The following is a 25,164-nucleotide window of genomic DNA, read 5'->3' as shown; positions in this document are numbered from 1 at the left end:
ACGCCCCCCCCCGCCCAACCGCCGCCTTGCGTGAGGCCCTTGCGGTTCTTTCTTTCTTTCTTTCTCCCTCCAGCCCGCCTTTTCCCCTTCGCCTTCTTTTCCCGGCCGCGCGCGCGGGCGCGCACCCGTGGTTCGTGAGGGAGCCTGTGAGGGAGAGAGGGGAGGGGAGATGAGATGGCGGCCGAGGGGGAGGCGGAGGCGGAGGTGGAGTGGGTGGTAGACAGCATCGCCGGCTTCCTCCGCAGCCCCGCCTGGTCCATCCCCATCCTGGAGTTCGTGGAGCACAAGTGCGAGGGTGAGAAGCGACCGGGCGGCTCTGAGGGCGGGCGGGTAGAGAACCACCTCCCATTAATATATGGGAGGAAAGGCGGGATATAAGGAAATAAGAATAAGCGTATCCTTCCCTCACAACCTTTCTCCCCCACTCCCCTGAGGGGAATCTCCCTGCAGTCTTCTTTAAAAAAACCTGTTTTTGTGTCCCCCCCCCCCCGTCCCCTCAGAAATGTATGTAAAGAGGCCCAGTGGCACTTAGGGGAGGCTGCGGGAATGATCGTCGTTATTATTTTTTATTTGGGGCTGATTCAGTTCGCAAGGGCGCTTAGAAACGAAATCCCTTCGTGATGAGACTGTTCGCTCTCCTCTTTCTTTGTTCTTTCTACTTGTCTAAAAAAAAGGGGGGATCAATAAAACCTTTATTCGTATAAAAGGGAAAAAGAAGAAGAAACGAAATCCCTTCAAAGCACGTAAAAGTGAAATCCTTTCCGGGTAGTGCAAGTGCAAAACCCTCTAGGGATGCTGACCAGAAGAGGGATGTTTCTTTTAAATTCTGGACATTGTAGATTTTGTCCTGGCCTGATGCAGGTAACAGTCTTTCGCTTTGTAGTTGGGTGATTCGTGCTCATACTTCATTGGGATGGCCATTGGCTATATGCTGAGACGTAAAAATAAAATTCCCATCGTTGTAGCACGCTTGCGGCTGTACCCCCTCCAAAAGCAAAATTAAGTGCACCTGTCAAACCCGTTGGAACAAAAAACCCCAAGTGACGTTTCTGTTGGGATGTAAAAAAAGGGGGTGCGCCTTTATTTTGGACTGGACTGTGCACATATTGGTTATTTTGTAGATTTCTGGTGTATGTGTAGGAGGTCCTAAAATCCCTTAAGTAGAGAATCACACAGAATTCAGTGAAGTTGCTATGAAAGTGGTTATATGACATCAGAATTACAGAGCTGTCAAATCTCCCAGAACCTTTTCATTTTGAGCTTCTCTGTCCATGTACCTTACAGTTTCTAACAGCTTTTTCACTGAGTCACTATTGCATTTTGCTGAGGCAGATACTTTTTATGACTCCTAATTCTTTTGGTGGGAGATAGCTTACTGTTGTTGGCTCTATTCTTGTTGGAACATTCCTAGAAAAGCTGGAGGCAGATACTAGCTAGACTAGAGGATGTGAATTTTGTGAAGTGGGCAAGAAAGGGAATGTTTGGAATCCAGGATTTTATTATTTTTATTTAAAAGAAGTGTTTATGCAGCCCTTTAAAGGTTTCCTGAAGTATTTTCTTTGGAGAGCAAATTTAAACAGACTTGGACAAATCCAGTTTAAGATATCTGCATATGTAAACAGGTTGTCCATGTGTTTATTGCTTTGCTGGATCAAGGAGTCAAGGAGTATGGGTATTAACAGAACATGAGTTTGGAATGTGCATGTATATCTGGCATTTCTTGCTTTCAGTAGAGTAGGCATTTCCTATATATATATATATATATATATTTATTAAAATTTTTAAACATAATTGCAGAAATAAAAAACAATGAAACATATATCATAACATATTTTCTTAGCTTCATTGGACTCCCTCACGTCTCCCGCTCCCACTTGCATCATTGTCAATTCTTACCCGCAATTTATCATCTTGTTTACATTCTTGTATCCCATTCATTTAAAATATAATCTAATAATTCTCCCAAAGGTTTATATTTTTTCCTCAATTTCACTTGTCATCCTAATTCCATCTAGTTTAGGTAAAGGTAAAGGTACCCCTGCCTGTACGGGCCAGTCTTGACAGACTCTGGGGTTGTGCGCCCATCTCACTTAAGAGGCCAGGGGCCAGCGCTGTCCGGAGACACTTCCGGGTCACGTGGCCAGCGTGACATCGCTGCTCTGGCGAGCCAGAGCCGCACACGGAAACGCCGTTTACCTTCCCGCTGGTAAGCGTTCCCTATTTATCTACTTGCACCCGGAGGTGCTTTCGAACTGCTAGGTTGGCAGGCGCTGGGACCGAGCAGCGGGAGCGCACCCCGCCGCAGGGATTCGAACCGCCGACCTTTCGATCGGCAAGTCCTAGGCGCTGAGGCTTTAACCCACAGCGCCACCTGCGTCCCTTAGTCTAGTTTAGTGGTGCTCAATTATTTATGATCTAGCATCCTTCTTAACATTCAACCAAATTACAATGCTTTTTAAAATAAATCTTAAATTTCTTCCAGTCTTCTTCAACTTTCTCTTCTCCCAGGTCTCAGATTCTGCCGGTCATCTCGGCTAGTTCCATATAGTCTATCAGCTGCATCTGCCACTCTTCCAGTGTGGGTAGATCTTGGGTTTTCCAGTGCTTAGCGATAAGTATCCTTGCTGCTGTTGTTGCATACATAAAAAATGTTCGGTCCTTCCTTAACACCTTCTGGCCGACAATACCCAAAAGGAAGGCCTCTGGTTTCTTAGTGAAGGTATACTTAAATACCTTTTTCAGCTCATTATATATCATTTCCCAGAAAGCCTTCACTCTAGGGCAAGTCCACCAGAAGTGAAAGAATGTTCCTTCATTTTCTTTACATTTCCAACATTTATTATCAGACAAATGGTATATTTTGGCAAGTTTAACTGGGGTCATGTACCATCTATATATCATTTTCATTACATTTTCCTTCAAAGCATTACATGCAGTGAAGTTCAACCCAATGGTCCACAACCTTTCCCAGTCCTCAAACATAATGTTGTGCCCAATGTCCTGTGCCCACTTTATCATAGCCGATTTAACCATTTCATCTTGTGTATTCCATTTTAACAGCAAGTTATACATTCTTGAAAGTACGTTAGTCTTAGGCTCTAACAGTTCTGTTTCCAACTTCGATTTCTCCACCTGGAACCCTAACTTTTTGTCATTTTTAAAGACTTCTTTAATCTGAGCGTAGTGTAACCAGTCTCGCACTTTATCCTTCATTTTGTCCAAACTCTGCAATTTCCAATTGTCTCCATCTTTTTCTAGTATTTCCCAATATTTTGGCCATTTGGCCTCCATATTGGGTCTTTTTCGGGCCTTAGCTTCCAGCGGTGAAAGCCACCTTGGAGTTTTATTTTCCACTAAGTCTTTATATTTTGTCCAGACATTAAACACTGCTTTTCTGACAATATGATTCTTAAAGGCCTTATTGATCTTAACCTTGTCATACCATAAGTATGCATGCCAACCAAAAGCATTGTTAAAACCTTCCAGATCCAGAACGTCAGTGTCCTTGAGAAGTAGCCAGTCTTTTAGCCAGCAGAAAGCTGCGGCCTCATAGTACAACTTTAGGTCTGGCAGGGCAAAGCCCCCTCTTTCTTTCGCACCAGTTAATATCTTAAACTTAATTCTGGGCTTTTTGCCCTGCCAGACAAACTTAGAGATGTCTCTCTGCCACTTCTGGAAGCACTCCGTCTTGTCCACAATCTGTAGTGTTTGAAACAAAAACAACATTTTTGGCAATACATTCATCTTAATAGCAGCAATTCGGCCTAACAAAGAAAGTTTCAATTTTGTCGAACTGTCTAAGTCTCTTTTAATTTCAGACCAACATTTTTCATAGTTATCCTTAAAAAGACTCAGATTTTTTGCTGTTATGTTTACCCCTAGGTACTTTACTTTTTTAACCACAGTTAGTTCTGTCTCTCTCTGAAACCGTTCTGACTCTGTATCTGTCAATTTTTTCCCCAGCACCTTAGTTTTCTGTTTGTTTAATTTAAATCCCGCCACCCGACCAAAGTCTTGAATCAATTGTAACACTCTTTTCGTACTAGATTCTGGCTCCTGCAGGGTCAAAACTAGGTCATCTGCAAAAGCTTTAAGTTTGTATTGTTTCGCTCCGACCTGAATCCCTTCCACCAACCGGTCCCCTCTGATCATATTCAAGAGCACCTCCAGAACCGAAATAAATAGCAGAGGGGAAATGGGGCAGCCTTGTCGTGTTCCTTTTTCAATTTTAAACTCTTCTGTAACCACATTGTTAACTATCAATTTAGCTTTTTGTTCTGAATATATTGCATCAATCCCATTCTCAAAACCCCGTCCTACTCCCATTTCTTTTAAATTTCCCTTCATAAATTTCCAAGAGATATTGTCAAAGGCCTTCTCCGCATCTATAAAAATTAACACTGCTTTTGTATTTATGTCTGTTTGCAAAAGTTCCAAAATGTCAATGATTTCCTTGTGTTAGCAAACAGGTGTCTACCTGGGAGAAAGCCTGCCTGGTCTTTATGAATTACTTCATTTAATACTTTTTTGAGTCTACTTGCCAAAACGTCTGCAAATATTTTGTAATCCACATTTAAAAGGGAGATGGGACGATAGTTCTTAAGTTGTGTCTTTTCAGCTTCCGATTTTGGTATCAATGTGATAAAAGCTTCTTTCCACGATTCCGGCGCCTTCTTCCCCTCCATAATTTCATTGCTGACCTCCATCAGTGGTTGTATCAGATAGTCTTTTAATGTCTTGTAGTACTTGGAGGTCAGCCCATCTGGCCCTGGGGATTTGCCCAATTGCATGTTCTGAATGGCTTGTTCAATCTCTTGTCGTGTTATTTTGCAATTCAGGATTGATCTATTTTCTTGTGACAATTTTGTTAGTCCATTTTTTTCCAAAAATTGTTTAATCTCAACCTCATCTTGCGGCCCTTGAGTATATAATCTTTTGAAATATCTCTGGAAGCACTTTCTGATCTCCACAGGGTTCTGAATATTTCTTCCTTCAATTTCTAAATTTGTAACTGTATTTAGTTTTTGTCTCCTCTTCAACTGCCAAGCTAGCAGTTTCCCACATTTATTTGCCGATTCAAAAGTTTTTTGTTTCATTAATTTAATCTTCCACTCTATTTCCTGGTTTATCAATTTAGAATATTGTGCTTGATGAAGTTTGATTTCTCTCAGGGTCGGCTGTGACTTCGGATTTGATCTTAACTTCTTCTCCAATTCTTTGATTTTCTCCAATATCTTATCTTTCCTCTCATTTTGTCTCCTTTTCTTTACAGCATTCTGTTGTATCAAGAACCCCCTCATTACAGCCTTACTTGCGTCCCAGATAGTTCTTTTTTCCACCGTAGTGTTCATGTTTATCTCAAAATAGTCCAAGGCTTTTTGGGCCTTCTCAACAATCTCCTGATCTCCAAACAAATTGTCATTCATCTTCCATCTAAAGGAGCCGGTTGGTAGTAGTGTCATGTCCATCTTCGTTGCATTATGGTCGGAGCAGGTCTTTGGGCAGATTTCCACCTTTCTGACCTTGGGTGCCAGACCTCTAGTTATCCATATTTGGTTGATTCTTGTCCAGGTCAGCTGGGCTTCAGAGAAAAATGTTCCCTCTCTTCCCAAGGGGTTCTTCGTTCTCCAAATGTCAATTAAGTCCATATTGTATGTCATTTCAAAAAAAGTCTTTGGTAGTCTGCCGTCCTTTGTAACATTTTGGCTTTGTGACTTATCCATGTTAGTTGATACGACCCCATTCATATCTCCCATCATAATGATGTTGTCATAGTCCAGATAATCCAGCATTGTCTCATGCAACTTCTTGTAAAATTCCGATTTCCCTTCATTTGGTGCATAAATTCCTAATAACAAAATCTTCTCTCCTTGATGTTGTATCTCAATTGCTAAAATTCTTCCATGTTCATCTTTAAATAAGAATTTGGGTGACAGGCTCTCTTTTGCATATATCACCACGCCTCTCTTCTTTACTCTGTCCGAAGATATAAATTCCTGGCCAAGTCTTTTGTTTATTAACACTTTTCTGTGGAGCCTAGTCACATGTGTTTCTTGTAGGCAAATGATATCCAATTGTTCCTTTTTTAATATGTGAAAAATTTTCCTCCTTTTTTCCGGGATGTTACAGCCATTTATATTCCAACTCAAGAGTTGCAGAGACATCCTGAATTAGTCTGATTATTTTCCTGGGGGTGGTGTCTTGTTCACTGGATCTTCAGGTTCCGAGGGTGCAGGTACTGCTGGTGCTCCAGGCCCCGAGGGTAATTCAATTCCCTTTTGAAGGTCCTCTCCGTATGCAGTCAAAAATTTATCTCTGTCATTTCCATTCATGTTCTGAAGCTGTTCATGGCATTTTTAAGCATCCGTGGCTACAGCAGGATTGGGCTGATTTATTTTGTAAAATAAAGGCTTTTAAGATTGTTCATCCTTTACTTGTTAAACTGTGAGTTGCTGGCTCTTAGTTTCAGAAAGGTTTCCCCATTAAAAAAATACTGCAGCTACATTGTTTAAGCTTGAGCCTGTATTGGGGTCACTCACCTACATACAATGAGATGCAATTTGATAGATAATTTAGTTATTTTATAATGTTTAAATTGCTTCCCAAGAAATGTTTCTGAAGCTGTGTATGCCAGAAAACATAATATATTAGCAGTAAAAATATACACAGCAATTTAAAAGCAGATCTTAAATACATCAAAATATACAAATTGTGTATACAGTGTAAAATAGCCGCATCAAACTTCAGAGAAAGCCCTCTTAAAGTAAGTTTTCAGCCTTGTCTAAGTTCAATAGGGAGCAGCTGATTCCAAATATATAGCATGCAGTTAGTGGACACCCTTCTGAAATGAATGAGGTTTGCAAGTGCAACAACAATATGCTTTAAAGCATATATTAAAGCAAAGATATTGTAGTAGTTTAAAGAAATTGCTAGTTAGTCATCTTATTTTTGTTGTTGGATTCTTAGGGGGAAAGGGGAGCTCTATAACCTCACAACTGGCCACAGTGATCCATGCGACGATCATCTCCAGGCTTGACTACTGTAATTCGCTCTACGCGGGGCTGCCCTTGAAGCTGTCCCAGAAACTCCAGCGGGTGCAAAATGCTGCAGCGAGGCTCCTCACGGGGTCTCTGCCATGGGAGCATATTCACTCAGTGCTTTTCAAGCTGCACTGGCTCCCGGTGGAGTACAGGATCAGATTTAAGGTGCTGCTTTTGACCTTTAAAGCCCTTCACGGCCTAGGACACTCGTACCTATGGGACCGCCTCTCCCGGTATGCCCCACAGAGAGCCTCAAGGTCCATAAATAGCAACACCCTAGTGGTCTCGGGCCTTAAGGAAGTTAGATTGGCTTCAACCAGAGCCAGGGCCTTTTCAACTCTGGCTCCGGTCTGGTGGAACGCTCTGCCTCATGAGACCAGGGCCCTGCAGGATCTGATTTTTTTCCGCAGGGCCTGTAAGGCAGAGTTGTTCCGCCTGGCCTTTGGCTTGGAGCCAATTTGATTCCCTCCCTCTCTTTCTTTTTTCTTTTCCTTCTCCTCCTGTGATGAGGCTACATTTTAATATTTTAATGTTTCAATATTTTAATGTTGTATTTTTAATTTTGTTTTTAAGTTGTAATCATTTAACTTGTTTTTATTATTGCTTGTAAGCCGCTCTGAGCCCGGCCTTGGCTGGAGAGGGCGGGGTATAAATAAAAATTATTATTATTATTATTATTATTATCATTATTATTATTAACTGTTTAGCAGATGGCTCACTAAAGATCAGTGGGGAACAGAAGGAAGCATTTACTTCTTTTGGGGTTTTTTTGTTAGCTGGAAACATTTTGAACTGCCTCAAAATACTTCTTAGTTATTCCATTTGAAGTACAATCGTACCTTGGATCCCAAACGCCCTGGAACTTGGATGTTTTGGCTCCCGGTTTGCGAATGTTCTTTTGGAACCCGAATGTCCAATGGGGCTTCCACGGCTTCTGATTGGCTGCAGGAGTTTCCTGCAGCCAATCAGATGCCACGATTTGGTTTTTGAACGTTTTGGAAGTCAAATGGACTTCCAGAACGGATTCCGTTCGACTTCCAAGGTATAACTGTATGTCTTTCCTGCAGGCAAGATGAAACTGAAACTTTGTTAGGCCTCCGTTAACAACCACTTTGTTTTTGGAATGATTTGCTTATTCTGAGTGTCAGAGAAGTTAGCTGAATTTTCATCAGAGCACTTCTGGATTTTTTTTGTAGACTATTATATTATTACTGTATTACTCTATTGTCCATACAGACAGATATCTTACATCAGGTGTTGTTAAACTGAAATATATTGTTGCCTAGGCCTGCTGCTTGAAACAGTGTTCTAGTTTGTTTGTGTAAATTTTGAGTGAAATTTATGATTTGGGATTTTCCAAATTGTGCATCAAGATCCTACCTGGATTACTGAAAAGAAGGGTAGACTTATGGATTTCATTGTTAAGGATGCTCAGAATAGATAGGATTTGCTGGAAGTAGAGGGGTTAGGAGTAGGGGGTGTTCATATTCAACTGAATCCCAAGGCAAAGTTGTTACTGTGGAGGGATTTTTGGCTTGTCAGAAACAAAGTAGGATCTGTACAAGGTAGCATCATTTGAAGTGGGGTGCCCTGAAATGCTGTGTGGTGCATAAGCAATCCAGACATTCAAAAAATGTTGTAGACAAGCATTTGCTGAAAGTGACAGTAATGTCTCTAAGCTTGCCATAATGCCAGGGTGGGTTGGAAGAGGGAGATCAAATATCAGAGTGGGAAGAGGGAAAGCTCTGCTTTGACTGACAGGTCACACTTGTAATCAGAAGGAATAATGGTACTTGGAAATCAAATCTCTTCTAGTTCTTCCCACCTGAAAATTAATTTTAAAGAAACCTAGCTCAAATGTTTCTTACTCTCAGTTTGCAGAACATCTGGACACAAAAACACCAGGGGAGATTATGCATTTCCTTTTGTTAAAAAGGTAAAGGTAAAGGTACCCCTGCCCGTATGGGCCAGTCTTGACAGACTCTGGGGTTGTGCGCCCATCTCACTTAAGAGGCCAGGGGCCAGCGCTGTCTGGAGACACTTCCGGGTCACGTGGCCAGTGTGACATCGCTGCTCTGGCGAGCCAGAGCCGCACACGGAAACGCCGTTTACCTTCCCGCTGGTAAGCGGTCCCTATTTATCTACTTGCACCCGGAGGTGCTTTCGAACTGCTAGGTTGGCAGGCGCTGGGACCGAGCAGCGGGAGCGCACCCCGCCGCAGGGATTCGAACCGCCGACCTTTCGATCAGCAAGCCCTAGGCGCTGAGGCTTTAACCCACAGCGCCACCTGCGTCCCATTTCCTTTTGTTACTTACACTAAAACTGTGCTGGTTGCCCTTGCAGGAAAACCACTGCAGCTATTCATGGGAAATCTGATTTGTGCCCTCAGATTTGAGCAACCTTGCCCACACATTTCAGTTCCACAGCAATAGAAAAAAGTTACAGATATCAAACTTTCAAAGGTGTCCAGCACAAAACTCTTTGGTTTTTGGCAGGCTTTCCTCACTGTGGAGGGGGTGAGAATGCCTGCAAGTTCCATCCAGGTCTGTTGGGGGGGGGGTTATGGCCTTAAAAAAAATTCCCAGTCGCAAATGGAAAGGTGGGGGATGTGGAAGGCTTAGGTGGACCCTGAGGTGAATTGGCAGCCCATGAAGCACCTTGGACTGAGTTGGAATGTGTTTAGAAATGCTGAACTTGGGCCCAAAGGGAATCTTGTGGTTAATACATACCACTCATAGGTGTAAGTAAGAATAAGGCAAAAAAAGTATGTGAGGGGCTGAGTGGGCAGAGGTGTTATATGCCAGTAGAAGAGAAGAAAGCAGAGGGGGGGGTGTGTCATGGAGGATGGAATAAATCTGGAAGTGAGACACAATTGCCTGTTGGATTGGCCATCTAATGTTATAGGTGGTCTTACCTTTTTATTTAGATAAATTTCACTATACTAGGAATGTCATTTGAAAAGGTTTCTAGTTGCAGATTATTTTGGAAACTTTTTTTTTTTTTTTGAGAATTCACATTTTAAAAAAAGTAAAACTTGTCTCCTTAGTTTTTGATGAAGAAGAAGAAAGCAAGCTGTCTTACACTGAGATTCATCAGGAATATAAAGCTCTGGTGAGTAGTGGTTGTTTCATTTTCACTTTATAAGAAAAATGTGCTATTGAAACAGGAATGGTTTGTGCACCACTATTCCTATGAGTATTACATTTTTTGAAAATTAGCTGAGTAATGGTTTAATGTAAAAGAGCTACTGTTCTGCCAGCTTTCAGTCTTTGCATTGTGCTTAGTTATCATTGCCCTAGTTTGTTGCAGATGCTCTAGATTGAAGAAACTGTATCCTTTTATTTTGTGCTGAGCCTTTATAGTCAGAACTTGATATTGCTGTGGTTGTATGACTGCAATCAAAAGCAATTGGCTGCATCTTTTTTCCTGCTTTCATCCCATTCAGTCAATCATTTCTATAGCCATTCTTTTCTTTCTAAAGAATAAAACTATGGCTCATTGCTCCTGTGATTGAGCCTGAAAATAAGATGTTAGGAGTGAGCTCCTGTTGTACTTTGTCTTGAATTATGGCATAACCTGGCACATCAAAGTCCTGCTGTTTCAGACCACTTAGAATTATTTATATTTGTTGTGTTCCCATCACAGCAAGAATATTAGCAGCAGTTGTACTTGCATATGTACCTAAACTGGAAAAAAGTAGTGGAGGGCTGGACAGGAGTGACAGAGGGGAGCAACAAGAAAAAGACAGCACAAGAGAACATTCTGCCAGGCTCACTAGTGGGTGGCAAATGGCTAAGAGCAACTAATGTCTGTAACTGAAGAAATGGAATGTGGGAAAACTAGTAAGCCAATCACGCAGACATAAACCATGATATGAACAGCCTGTTTGTGATATTAAGTCCTCATCTGGAAGCATCCATAGTGTCTTAGTAATGCACAGTGATAACTATCCACCTGAGTACTTTTTTGGCCTTGTCCTCCTTCTCTCCACTTACATCCCAATACATACTGCCTATGATGGCTTATACAGCACCACCACCCCTTAACTGTCTGGGTATTCTCCAAAGGCCTCCATTATTTCTGCATTATTGATCCCTAGGCCTTGAACTGCCCCCTAGAGCACCTCTGCATTTCCATATCTCCATTCAGATTCCTCCTCAAAACCCACTTTTTCATTAAACCTTTGGGCACAACCCCCATAGTTCCTATTCTGTATTGTAGCTAAGCCTAAGCAAGTGCAACTGAAATCATCACATATTATTTCCCTAATTCCTTCCACTTTCCTTTCTCTCCTGTTCCAGTGTTGTTTTCCCTTTATTGATTGCAAATCTCAAATTCCAGGAATGTACTCCTGTATTTTGTAAAACATCATGCACATATATGCTGCTATATAAATTAAGAGAAATAGGGAAACTTGGCAGCAGCAAACCAAGTAAACTAACTTATGTACAATGACTTACATTTATTACAAATAAATAAATAAATATTTATATCCCAGTTTAAAGGAAGGGGGTAAGGTTCAAGGCTATAGAGAATTGTGGAATAATCTTTTCCGCCATCCATTTTTTGCAGGTTGAAAAGCTGTTAGACAGTTACCTTAAAGAAGTTGGAATCAATGAAGACAAATTCCAGGAAGCTTGTATGTCTCCTCTTGCCAAGACTCGTACCTCACAGGTAAATTTTCTTTTAGCAAAGTTAAAAAACAATCCTGGAGATAGGTGATTGTGTTCCCTTTGTATATATTTTCATTTGTTTTTTTAAAAAAACCCTCCTGTGTCAAACACACACAGTTTCAGTTTAACAGAATGCATGCTTTGCATATATAAAACTTCACAAATTAAAAGTCAACAGGCTAAAAAGAATGAACATTGAAGGTAACAGAACTCATGTTTAACAATATGTTTAAGACTGCAGCCCTTGTCACTCAACTTCCATCCAGAAGCTGAGAAAAAAGTGAACTAGTGGAATACTAATGATGAAGGTGTCTTAGCAAGTTACCTGTGGTTTGGTTCCATGGCAGTGGTGAAAAAGCACATAGGATCAGGTGCAAGGGGTGCTGGCGTGTTATTGCCAGTTTCTGGTTTTGTAGTTGCACTACCTGCTGACTCAGGATGCGCTCATTACTCAGTGTTGCACATTATATTGATATTAACATGCAGCACAATTAAACAATATACTAATTAAAAATACTTCTTACTATCCAGGACAGTTGCAAACACTTAAGTGTTTCTGCAGGCACATATGAGCACATACAGCAAGTATTGATGCAGTAAGAGCAAGCTATGGCTGTGCCACAGGCTGCCAGTTGGAGGGAGGCTGAATAGAGAGGCCTGGAGGGCCAGAGATTCCCTAGTTCTGATATAAATGTTCATTATTGTAACCTCCTGGGAACAGGTATTTGCATACCTTCCCATGAGAGAGACTAGATGATTTCCCGTATTCCAATAATATACAGTCTTGATTTGTAGGACTACTTGGGTAAAGGACAATGCAGTCCTCTTTTAATATCTTATCAGAAGTAACTTTCATCGATTCTGTGGGGTTTACTCCTACGTAAGGGACACAGGTGGCGCTGTGGGTTAAACCACTGAGCCTAGGACTTGCCGATCAGAAGGTTGGCGGTTCAAATCCCTGCGACGGGGTGAGCTCCCGTTGTTCAGTCCCTGCTCCTGCCAACCTAGCAGTTCGAAAGCATGTCAAAGTGCAAGTAGATAAATAGGTACCGCTCCGGCGGGAAGGTAAACGGCATTTCCGTGTGCTGCTCTGGTTCGCCAGAAGCGGCTTAGTCATGCTGGCCACATGACCCGGAAGCTGTACGCCGGCTCCCTCGGCCAATAAAGCGAGATGAGCGCCGCAACCCCAGAGTCGGTCACGACTGGACCTAATGGTCAGGGGTACCTTTACCTTTAAGGTGGTATAGGAGGAAAGCTATAAAGCCATGTAGGTGGTGGTACAATAACTTTTTCAGAACTTTCCTCCCTAAATTTAGACCATTGCAGTAATGTGGGACTTGAGCCCGTTTAAAAAAATTGATCATATTGCAAATTTGTTTGTACTGTAAGATTTAAACAAATGAGTGGGGTATAAATAATAAATTATTATTATTATTATTATTATTATTATTATTATTATTAAATTATTATAAAACATCTTTTTTCACGCAGGCCATCTTGCAGCCAGTATTGGCAGCTGAAGATTTCAGGTTGTTTAAAGAGATGATGGTCCAGAAAAATATTGAAATGCAACTGCAAGCCATAAGAATAATTCAGGAAAGAAATGGTGAGTAGCGGCCAATGAGAAACTTGTCTTCCCATTTCATCTCTTCATTTGCTGAGACCAGGGGTGGCTTCAGGTTTTTCTGAGGCAGGGGGCTTCAGTGGGCTCAATGAGGCATGGGCAAGTGGTCAAAAGCCGCATGAGACACAAGAGCGAGGGAGTTGAAAGAATAGCATTAAAGGGGCAAAATACTGAAGGCTAAGAGGGCGGAAAGAAAAAATATTTTGAAAAGGCAATGAGGAGCAGAGAAGGGAAAGTGTGAAGGCAGGAAGATAAACAGAGGAAGAAGATAGGCTAGACTGGGCGGAAGGTGAGCTCTTTCTGGGTTTTTCTTGTTCTCCTCCTTCCTGTTGCTGCAGTCAATGCTCAAATGAGCAGCCCAAAATGAGAGGGGAGCTGAATTACATACTCTGCTTTTTCCAAGTTATTTGTACCTTGGTTATCCCACAGGACAGCTTGGGATAGTTGAAAAGCATCTACTGTACATAATTCCCTTCCTCCTCCATTTTTGAAGCTGGGCTTTCAGTCATTTGAAAAAGAGGGGCAGGGAAGGACTTAAATGATGGATAGTTCTCTTACTTGACTGAATTTGTATGAAGCAATATCTATTAATTAAAATGCCTTTTTCTGTGATCTGTTTCATATTTCTTTTAATCCAACTGTAAAATTGTCTGTTAGGTTTGTTATGTGGGATTCAAACAGAGTTCAAGATGTTGCTACAGATGCTTGAGTTTCCAATCTCTCTCTTTCTTTAATAATCTTCCAAGGTTTCTGTAACAAATGTCTTTTTTATTTTACACATATGGAGATAATTCTGGTGGAAATCACCTAAAAATGATCACTTCTAAAAGTTCAAGTTTCTGTGCACATTTTGACAATCAGATAACAGCTTGTACTTCATCTGTGGAAAACAGGATGTCATCCTCCTTGACTCCTCTTTCTTTGTTTCTTTTTTAAACAGGTGTGCTACCTGATTGTTTGACGGATGGGTCTGATGCATATACTGAAATTGAAGAAGAGGAAATGAAAATATTAAGGGAGGTACTCAGGTAAAAAGACCCTTTTTGTTTTGTTTCTCTAACAAATTGTGCCTCCCAAGTGCCTATTCTGAGAGTTGGGAGAACCTCCTGAATTTCATGGGCTGGGGCCCAAGTGGTTGAGGGGAAAAGGAGGGATCCCCAAAATTGGGCACATTTTGACTGTCAGGAGAGGCTGCTCGTTGTTCTTGCATTGTGAGTGAGCAGATAAATAACTGAACTGTTGAATTGTGTGTTCCCTCATTCTGTTTTGCAGAAAGTCAAAGGAAGAATATGATCTGGAGCAAGAAAGGAAAAGAACTAATGAGGTATGCTGAAGTTCAATTGAATTAATCTACTCTGTGAATGTAGTGATGTTATTATTTAATTACAGCTCTATAAATCCAGCCTTCCATCAAATACATGTGCTTCTCATCAGGCTTTGGTGGCTTAATAAAATTACCAGCATATCCCTGTTACATATGCTTTCTTTGCAACTCTCATTTCCTTTCCCTTTTTTCTTTTGTGAACTTGATGACATGGATATGATGAGTGTCCCTTTATCACGCTACTGAGCAAATCGTTCAGGAAGCTGACTGATGATGGTGTGAGAAAATATTCTGAAGTAAAGATTATTTTTAATGAATCACAAAGTAGGTGATAGATGGTGCTGCAGTGGAAGAAAATATTAACTAATCATCTCCAGGCCCTAATGAAGGTAGACAACATCTGGGCGGGGAGAGAGATTCCATATGGAAGACACGCAGCATTCTGAGATCAATTTGTCAGGATGTCTATTAAGAGCCATGAGAACAGCCTTGTCCTATTGGTTGGGAAAGTTAGTGTCTCATTCAAGGGTGTTTATCTGGAATAGAATTAATGCCTGTCTTGTATGTGCCTCACTTTGAATGCGCTTTAGAGGTTGCAACAGCAACTAATAGAGTGTTACTGTTTTCTCCATTCATGTTTTTTAGCATGTTCCTGGTGCTTATATGCCAGCAATACCTATGCATGAATACGAGCGCCCCCTCCCCAAAATCACTTCTTAAGCACAGAGGAAGCGGCAGTTATTTTGTCTTAACAGCAGCAATAGTGCCTTATGTGGTGGCTTCTAGAGGGCCCCTCACTCTCTGAGAGGTCTTTTGGATATGTGTGATTGGGGAGACTGAAGCGGGGAGCTTAAATTTCCCATATGTGAGTAGAGAAGATCATAAGGATGTTTTTAAAGTTGGGTTAAAGTATATCCATAGCAGAACACACACAACTTCCCATGTTTTAATTGAGATCAAGCTCACTTGCCTAATTAATTTGTGAGAGCATAATTTTGTTAAATAAGTAGCATTTGTCAAAAACCATGTTTTAGGAGCTCTAAGACTGCGAAAAGCTATATGCGGCTTTGGCTGTACTTGTTTTTAGTGTCTTGAGTGCATTACTTGATGCTGTTCTATTATCTCTCTCCCAACCTTAAATATATAGTCACATGAGAAACAGAGATCATCTGATGGTGCACACAAATCTCCAGGACATCTGAGTGAAAGTGCAGGAACTAAAGAGCCTGCTGACCATACTACAAAACATTCATCAGGTATGATTATCTGCAGGTATCTAAAATACAGAGATGAAAAAATATACAGCATAACTTGGTGTGAACCACTCAGGACTTTGGATTGGGTGGTCATAAAATATTATAAATAAATGGGAATTGACATTTAAATGGGAATGCTGGGAGGGAAGAATTTTGATGCTTCAGTTGAACTTTGTGTTGTATGTTTGGAAAATGAAAAGCAGAGGCTCTTTGGAAACCTGGTATAGCAATTGTTCAGACTCTAAGCATGAGCAAAAGCCAGCTGTCAGTTCATCCCAAGAGCAATAGCACCTGACATGCTCCAGAGGAAATTGGGATGGGGAGAAGAAACAGTTATTCTTACTGTAAATGGTATTGCTTCATGGATGTCAGGAGGTCTTCAAGCAGGCCATGCAGCTCTCCCTGCAGCTCAGACAGGAAATGTCAAAGTCTCAACAGAAGACCTTGCTCCTGCTTTCCTGTTAAGGCTCAGTCCCACTTGATGTAATAAACCAGAGAACAGACCTCAAACATTCAGAACTGAAGGAGATGAAAAACGCAGTGAACACTGAATAAAACCTGGTATTTTGTTTTTGATGGGTAAAGCACTTCACAGTGTTTATTTTGTGTGTTCTTTCTGCTCAGAAGATCTAGTGAAATTAATGGAAATGGTTAAATTAGAGTAGCCTCATTTAATGTAGTGGACTTAGTTGGAATACAATCCATAAAATATTAGTATTTGGAAAGCCTTTAGGAAATGAAGGATTGTTTTTAAAATTCTTGCTCTTTGGTTAAAATCCATCAAGGTACAAAGATCCCTTACCTTTGATTTGTATTAGTATGATGAATGTATGATGGATTAGTTCCTTTCAATGTAAATTTAGGTCGAGAGGCAAAACACAAACACTTACCTACCCGGGAACTGCCCTCTGCCAAACTGAAGGAAGAGAGTCGGAAGAAAACCATAGGGAATGGCTCTGAATGTGTAGCAAAGCAAGTGGGGACTGAAGGACGTGTAAGCTGAATGCTCACTTCATTTAAGATAACTAATATTATTTAGTAGCTAGTATGTCATTTTGGATTACTTTTTGTATGGTATAGTTGTGTATAAATATTTAGAAAGTGTGATCCAGGGTTCCCCACCTTGGTGCCTAGTGTTCAGGCATGATGGGAGTTGTAGTTTAAATCATCTGGGGGGCACCCTGTTGAGGAATGCTGGCTTGAACCATTGGAATATCATTTACTGAACATCACAAGAACTAGGTGCCGTATATAAAATGAAAACAAGAAAAATATCTTTCCAGAGTTAAAATCTTAGGAAGATAGAAGGTAAGGAGAGTGGAATCAATATGCAAAATCAGTTAGAATGTCAGAATGAAATGTTGAGTTTTGTCAGGAGTTTAAATGTGCTAATGGGAGAAGCCAGATACCAGGAAGTCAGTAGAATACGAGAAGGAAAAGGAACTCTGTGTACAAAGCAAAAATGAATAGCACAATCACAAGGAATGAGTAGGATGGATAACTATAGACTTCTATGGAGGAGGAGGATTTTAGTTTTTTAGATATAGATATTTGACTTTCAGCACACTTCAGCAGTATTCAGACATTCTAAGGAAATTTGATTTATTATGAAACACAATTCCATACACAACAAGGTATGTGTCAGCATAAATGTTAATGAGACACTGTCTCCCCCAACACTTTTAAAAGGGCACATGCTACAAACTGACCTTAAAGTTTGTAGGCAAAAAATATGTAGTTGTAACTAGATTTAGAATAAATGTGCTCAGAGATTGAATTTAAATTTCATTGTTCATTCTCTTTTTAAGAGAGTAAGAAGAGTGTTGGCGATGTGGTCTGTTGTTGGTCACGTGGCAGGATAGGGCAGACATAGTTAAACAGTTCAGCTGAGTTGAATTAAGAAGGCATCTGTTGTTCATATGTCAGTTTTATATCTTTTTTATTAAAAGAGAATGTCACTTCTGGAAATCTGAGTCCAACAGCCATGCATTCCTGTGTTTATGGCATCTTTGCAGAAGGTCTTGAAAATGTAATATATCCTGCAGTCTCCCTGCTCCTTTCACATATATTATCTTTAGTAGTATATTCTGACTAAAGATAGGTCTGCCGATGTATCAGACTAGATTAGGGAACAACTTTGGTATATACATTTTCCCTCTTGTATTAATTTGAAAGAAGCTCATTATGAAATCCCCTCCAGGTGAGCCTTTATATGCCTTGGAGAATTTAGAAAAGAAAGTACTTTTTCTTTTTAGGTGTACATTACACATGTAAAGTGTAAGTGTGTCAAGCATGCTTACTCATCAGGTATACTTATCAGGCAGCAAGGACCAACTGTGACTCCCAATTGACTGTACACCTGGTAGCAAGCCTTAGTCTGCTCTGCATAATGTGCAAAACCGGTGAACGTGTACACTCACTGCAAAAAATATTGTGGCTTGCATGTCACTAGTGATGCTACCATAGTTCTTAGCAATGTTCCACATTAGAAAACGAATGGTACCTGCTCCCTCAATTCTTCTCTAAGGTAAAGGGACCCCTTACCATTAGGTCCAGTTGTGGACGACTCTGGGGTTGCGGCGCTCATCTCGCTTTATTGGCCAAGGGAGCTGGCGTACAGCTTCTGGGTCATGTGGCCAGCATGACTAAGCTGCTTCTGGTGAACCCCAGAGTAGCGCACGGAAACACCGTTTACCTTCCCACCGGTGCGGTACCTATTTATCTACTTGCACTTTGTGCTTTTGAACTGCTAGGTTGGCAGCAGCAGGGACCGAGCAACGGGAGCTCAGCCCGTCACAGGGATTTGAACTGCTGACCTTCTGATCGGCAAGCCCTAGGCCCTGTGGTTTAACCCACAGCTCCACCTGCATCAATTCTTCTCTAGCTTAGACGAAATCAATCCAGAGTGCTTGATATTCTCTTTCTGCCTGTGGCTTGCTCCAGACCTCCCTTTCTACTTGCTTAAAGGCTACCAAAAGACAGCAGCAATTAAAGTTCAAGGCCCCTGGTGGAATCCTTTTTTTGAAGCGGGGTAGCATCAAATTATTACTTGTAATAAATACCGTATTTTTCACTCTATAAAATGCACCAGACCATAAGACGCACCTAGTTTTTGGAGGAGGAAAACAAGAAAAAAAAAATACTCTGAATCCCAGAAGCCAGAACAGCAAGAGGGATTGATGCGCAGTGATCCCTCTTGCTGTTCTGGCTTCAGCGAAAGCAATGCAAAGCCTCTTCAGGGCAGCAGGAGGAACGCTCCCCCTGCCCTGAAGAGGCTTTGCATGGCTATCCCAAAAGCCAGAACAGCAAGAGGGATTGCTGCGCAGCAATCCCTCTCGCTGTTCTGGCTTCTGGGATAGCTGCGCAGCCTGCATTCGCTCCATAAGACGCAAACACACTTCCCCTTACTTTTTAGGAGGGAAAAAGTGTGTCTTATAGAGTGAAAAATACGGTACATTGTAAACAAACATGCTTGTCCTTCATATCTTTTGTTTTTCCATTTTGTTGGGACTATATATGTTTTAACAATTAATCTAACACTCTTTAAAAAACAAAGCTTGCATTCTTTCATTCACAAATCTCTAATTGGATAAAAATACATTACAGAAACTATGCAATAAGTCTGCCTTTTAAATTCTACTTACCAGAAACTATCAGAACTTGGAGCACAAGAGCTCAGGGAGCGTGAAGACTATCTAAAGCAGAAACGAGATGCATTGATGGCTTTGAAGAAGGAGTCCAAAACTAATATGCCACCGCCGCCACCACCACCACAAAGTACAGAGCAGAAAGAAGAGCTGTTACCTTCTAAAGAGGTAAAAGAGGAGAGAATGTTCTAACCAGCCAGTCTGCATTGGAGAAATGCAGGGCTATGTGCAGTTCCAAACTGATGCTTTGAATAGCACTGTTCAGTAGTGGGGTAGGCAGAGAGCAGGGCTGCATCCTAGCACAACTGCTCAGTATTCAAAGTAGGTCTGTGCTTAGTTCCTCATCTAGTTAAGGATATGCAACCACAAGCCTGTTTCCACAATTCCTAACAGAGTTGAAATGGGAGCTAAGAAAGCAACGATGGTAAACAGACATGCTAAACATCCTTACAGTAATACTTGCATAGTACAGAGTTGATGCACGAAAAGGATAAAAGAGCTGGACCACTTGCTTCTATTTAATGTGCCACTAGATCTAGAGTGTACACTCTAAGGTCAGTGAGCTGATTCACACCTGTGTGTGAATAATCCAACACATGCACACATGTAATAGCATGAACTTTTAATTTGCCTATAAAAGTGTCATTAACTATGCTACACTCCTCTATGCAGTTACTTTAGAGTAAGCCCTATCAAACTCAGTGAGACTTACTTTAGAGTAGACATGCTCAGGACTGCATTGTAAACTCTGGGAAGTGAGAGAACATTCACGCGTTCAGACTGCTTCACATTCTTGCAGCAATCCTGATGACGTGGTGCCTCGCAAGACGAAAAGAATCTGTTCCGCGACTCTCTTCGTCTAGCGGTTTTTTCATCTTGCGAAGCAAGCCCATTGACAGCTTAGCGGATTAGCGCTATTAGCGGCTTTTAGCGGCTTATCGGATAAGCAGATAAGCGGCTTAGAAAAAGGGGGGAAAAGGGAAAAAAACCCGCAGGAACTCGCAAGACATTTTCGTCTTGCGAAGCAAGCCCATAGGAAATTCGTTTTGCGAAGCACCTCCAAAATGGAAAACTCGTCTAGCGAGGCATTCGTCTTGCGGGGCACCACTGTATTAGCTAGGGCAGTACTATCCCACATATGGCAGGTGTCCCTGTTGGTTCTGCTGGACCTCTCAGCGGCTTTTGATACCGTTGGCTATGGCATCCGTCTGAGCTGCCTTGCTGGAATGGGACTTGGAGACACTGTTTTACATGGACTCTTGCTCCTTTTTGGAGAGCCGAATCCAGAATGTGGTTGAAGGGGACTCCTGTTTGGTGCCTTGGGGGTCCCTCAGGGTTCTCTTCTGTCCCACATGCTGTTTAACGTTTACTTGAAAACGTTGGGAGAGGTTGTTGGGCGTTCTGGGGTTATGTGTCAACAGTATGCTGATGACACCCAGGCATTTCTTTCCACCAACATCCAAGGATCTAAGCCCATGTCTGTCCTCAGTAAGAGGCTGGATGAAGGTGAACACATTGAAACTTAATCTAGGCAAGAGAGACGTGCTCTTGGTCAGTCAGAAGGCAGAACAGGGAGTAGCTATTCAGAAGATACAGGGTCACAGTTTGGGTGTGCTCCTAGATAAGCCCCCAGCATGGATGTTCAGGTCTCTGCGTTGGTCAGGAGTGCACTTGCACAGTTAAAGCAAGTACACTTGCTGCATCTGTTCCTTACCAGTGTGAAACAGGTTTTTCTCTCTTAAATGTCACACTGAAAAGAGCTCTGTAACATGTTTGCCTTACAAACTGCTGAACCTACAATGTGTTATACAAAATTATTCTTCCATACTTGATGGGCTAAAATCTTATGCACACTTTAACCGAGACGAAGTTACATTAAATTGGAAGTATGTCTATATAGAAATGCATAGTACTGTGTAACTTAGCAAAGGATATTGCAGTTTAAAATTTCACATTTTTATTTTTAGGGAATGACAGAAGAAGAGGAGCAAAGGCTGTTAAAGAAAAGAATCCTTGCAGCAAAACTTAAAGAAGAAGTTATTAATAAACGATAGTTCAGAGAAGCGGCTTCTAGGAGTTGGGGACAAGAATGACTGTTTAGTATATTTAACCATGAACTGAATTCTTTGCTCACAAACATTGTATGCATTAATTTGATTTTCTATATTAAACATTAACTTTTTTCTTGTTTTTTTAAAAATAGACTTAGATAAAAGTAATGATTTATTTTCCTTTTTTTAAAAAAAGGTAGGCTTGGTCATTCCAAAGTATTAAGCATCCAGCAGTTTAGATTCTTACGATTCCAATACGTATTGCTGAATGTGAACACTGTAACTCCTTTGCTTGGTTTAATATTTGTCGGTTCTTTTGTCAAAAGTACATTGGTAAGACTGACATTAAAATGTTTAAACTTGTTTTGATTTTATATACAGATGAATGTAGAAGTGTCAAGCTTAAAATCAACATGAAGTTTAAAATCAACTGTATAGAGCTCCAAGTGTTCCTTCCTTCTCACAAGATTGCCTTGTGAGACGGAAGTTTGGCAACCTTGCAAATTACAGGGCAGAAGTAGGCACATTGTACATTTGCTGTGTAATGTTTGAAGCAGGCTGAAGAAACAGAATAAGCTAATATATTTTCATATATTTTAAGTGAACCCATTCAATATTATTTGTGCTTTATTCAGAACAATCACTCTCCCAGCGCTTCCGGCACCAGAAGGCTACCGTCTACAAATTTCCAACACAGTTAGAAACACAGCTCATCCACATTTCATGTAACTTTTTATTAAAATAGTATTTAACTGAGACATGTTGGCAGATGTAATCTTTTTCTTTGAAAAAAATCAGTTGAAGGGCCCCAGGCATTTGAAATGTGGGCTGTCCTGTGGCAAAAAGAAACCCACCATAACAAGCGGGAAGGGAGGTGGAAGGGGGGAAGAAAGCACCTGAGGCAGATTGTGTAACTTGAAAGGGAGGAGCTTCATCTTGCACAGTATTTGTCAGCCAATATTCGAACGCTCCTAACTCTCCATGTCATTAAACTATTAAAAAAACACTGATTGTTGCTATAGAAGTGACTCGTAGGGCAGGGCCTGCATGTGTTCTTAAAGCTCTCAACAGTCTTTGAAAATGGATGGAAGATGAGAGACCAAATGCGTTGGGTCCTTTTTCAATAAAAGCTTGGAGACAGGCCAGATGTCCCCACATCATATAGAGCTTAAGAAGAAAATTGTTAGCGGGTTTGGGGGCAGGGGGAGAAGAAGAGAGAGACTTGCCAGGAATACAAAGTGAGCATATCAAGCCTACATAGTAACACTGCTGAACCAGCCCAAATGTTTTGCCACCCACTTCCCTTCAAACAAAGGAGTCTTCAGCTGAAGTGAGAAGGAAGCCCCTATTTTTAGTTGCCTGGAGCCCCCAGATGGCAGAGATATGTCCTTCAGGCCATATTAACTGTCAGTCATTGCAACACACCAAATCAAATCTGGGAACATTCATTTTTCCCCACTAGATTTGGTTTGGTGGCATATAATGATTAATTTGTACAAATAACTATCTCATTAAAATCCTTTAAAATGGCCACATTTCAAAATCTGAATTAACTTACCATTTACAACAAACCAAACAAAACCAATAATTATGGAATTACAGGGTCACATTTTAATTCCTGAATTTTACAGTTCAGCATTAATATCACCACATGTATACAAATGGTGTAAAACAAGTACAGTGGTTTTCTTTTTCAATACAAAATAAACTTCTGTTTCATGGAAAAACTATACTTCATATCTACACAGTCAGCCCATCTTTTGCAAACAATAGCTAGAATTAAAATTAACTACAAAATCTCCAAAACAGGGAAACTGTGTCAGTAACTGTTCCAGGAGAAATGGACCCTAACACATTGCAAGAGTGATCTATATGGTGAATTGCTGCTGGTTTCATAAGTTCATTATCACTCTTAATGCAATTTGTAGTTTGGGGAATTCTTTCTTCTGCATGATCTCAGATCATATATGGCCAAACTAACATTAAAATATTTACAGTTCACTTGCTCTCAAAATAAAAAAGGTCTCAAAATGGTTGCCTCAATCAATTTACCTAATGTACTTTTTCTTTTCTTTTTTGAAATTTGCTTAAATACATGGAATGTGTTAAGAAGCAGCCTTTGTACTATCCCCCCCACTCCCAGGTTCAAGGTGCTGCGCGTTGACTCCACCTTCCAATCATTCTTGGTTAAAAATGACTATGCCCCCAAACCTTCTGGCATTTCACAGTACTCTCTCTCTTTTACTCTTGCAAATGTGAAATGCAGATTTCTCAAGGGGAAAAAATGCTGAAGCTAGCAGGGAGCGACTCCATTTGACCTGGCTTCCCGTAAGATGCTACTGGTAGTTGCAACTCAGATGCTGCTTCCAAGCACTAGGGCTTATTGATGTTTTCTATATATTTTACTGTAAGCTGATGAGCCTTGGGTACCAGCCTTCCTGAACAGCTTCTTGTAGTCATCTTCAATTTTGAACCAAGCTTCTTTTTCCTCCCAAAAACTAGAGGTGGGGGAGGGGGAAGAAATCAATTTGCCACTCAACATGCACTACATAGCAGGGTGGTGATACCCTCTGTGTTTTGGCTGACTGTGCAAGTAGTGGTCCCCAACTTTTGAATTCTTTTTTTTTTTATGGAAAGAGAATCGTTTAAAAGAGGCAACTGCTTAAAAAAACCCACAATGGACAGCACCATTACAAAGTCATGTTACTAGGTTTGCAACTGAAGCCTTACAATTTTCTTCTAGCTTGGGGAAACCCTGCAATATCAAAAAAGTTACTTGTCCCATCCCCTCACAGAGCCCGAGATGTTCTTTTTGCTGGCAACCTGCCATCCAGGCGCTGATTAGTAACCCACCATTTCAGTTTAATTTTTAACAGCCCGAATGGCAGACTCACTGACTAGAAAGAGGTTAGGTTCTTTGGAAGCCTGGTGTTCTCAGAACTAAACCCTTCTAGTCGAGTTTCTTTTGCTACTCCTTGCATTCTCGTGTATTTTCCAGGGAGAAAGCTTTCTGTCAGACTATTTAGTTCAGTCACAGCATTTGAGCACCCTCAATTAGAGTTTGTTTCGGTATTCTTAAGAGCCAAGACGAGGTCTTTTCCTTGGGGATGTTTCCTCCTCTTCATCTTCTTCCTCATCATCTGGATAATCCACAAGGCCGACTAAACTTCCCTGTTGAAGGCAAAGAAAAGGCTCAGATTGAAAAGAATTCTTGAGAACAATCTTGTTGCAGAATGACTCCCCCACTAGCTGCCAGCATCACTTGGGGTTGCCTGATGTAGCCACTGGCTCCGACAAGAGCAAAGATTGCATTTCATATATGAAGACATGTATACCCCATGTATATATCTGCCATAATTTCAGAGAGAGAGGATTAGGTACAGTGGTGCCTCGCAAGACGAAAAGAATCCGTTCCGCGAGTCTCTTCGTCTTGCGGTTTTTTCGTCTTGCAAAGCAAGCCCATTAGCGGCTTAGCACTATTAGCGGCTTAGCGGATCAGCTGATAAGCGGCTTAGCGGCTTAGAAAGGGGGGGGGGAGGAAAAAACCCC

General features: G+C 41.1%; 2 protein-coding genes across 4 annotated transcripts in view; one reads left to right on the top strand and one right to left on the bottom strand.

Moving 5' to 3' along the window:
• On the top strand, positions 1–22,373 carry CFAP36 (cilia and flagella associated protein 36). Of its 2 annotated transcripts, XR_013836589.1 has the most exons (11): positions 1–295; positions 10,087–10,151; positions 11,613–11,714; positions 13,205–13,319; positions 14,278–14,365; positions 14,610–14,661; positions 15,809–15,917; positions 16,781–16,911; positions 19,565–19,732; positions 21,532–21,705; positions 22,251–22,373. XR_013836589.1 is itself a non-coding variant. In XM_079968962.1 (10 exons), exons 1-10 carry the CDS (start codon positions 175–177, stop codon positions 21,616–21,618), a joined length of 1,038 nt encoding a protein of 345 aa, XP_079825088.1. In that variant the 5' UTR covers positions 1–174; the 3' UTR covers positions 21,619–22,373. The 2 variants fall into 2 exon arrangements, 1 of the variants encoding a protein (XP_079825088.1); XM_079968962.1 differs by having other exon boundaries at positions 21,532–22,373.
• PPP4R3B (protein phosphatase 4 regulatory subunit 3B) overlaps positions 21,808–25,164 on the bottom strand; it is a 34,241-nt gene continuing 30,884 nt past the window's right edge. For both annotated transcript variants that reach the window (XM_079968594.1, XM_079968595.1), the window contains exon 16: positions 21,808–24,786. In XM_079968594.1, the coding sequence (XP_079824720.1) occupies positions 24,691–24,786 (96 nt within the window). In that variant the 3' untranslated portion in view covers positions 21,808–24,690. The remainder of the gene's footprint in view (positions 24,787–25,164) is intronic.

The sequence above is a fragment of the Podarcis cretensis genome (assembly GCF_951804945.1).
Source record: "Podarcis cretensis genome assembly, chromosome: 3".
NCBI classification, from domain to species: Eukaryota; Metazoa; Chordata; class Lepidosauria; order Squamata; family Lacertidae; genus Podarcis; species Podarcis cretensis.
The sequence above is the reverse complement of the archived record's forward strand: the minus strand, read 5'-3'. Positions and strand labels throughout refer to the sequence as shown.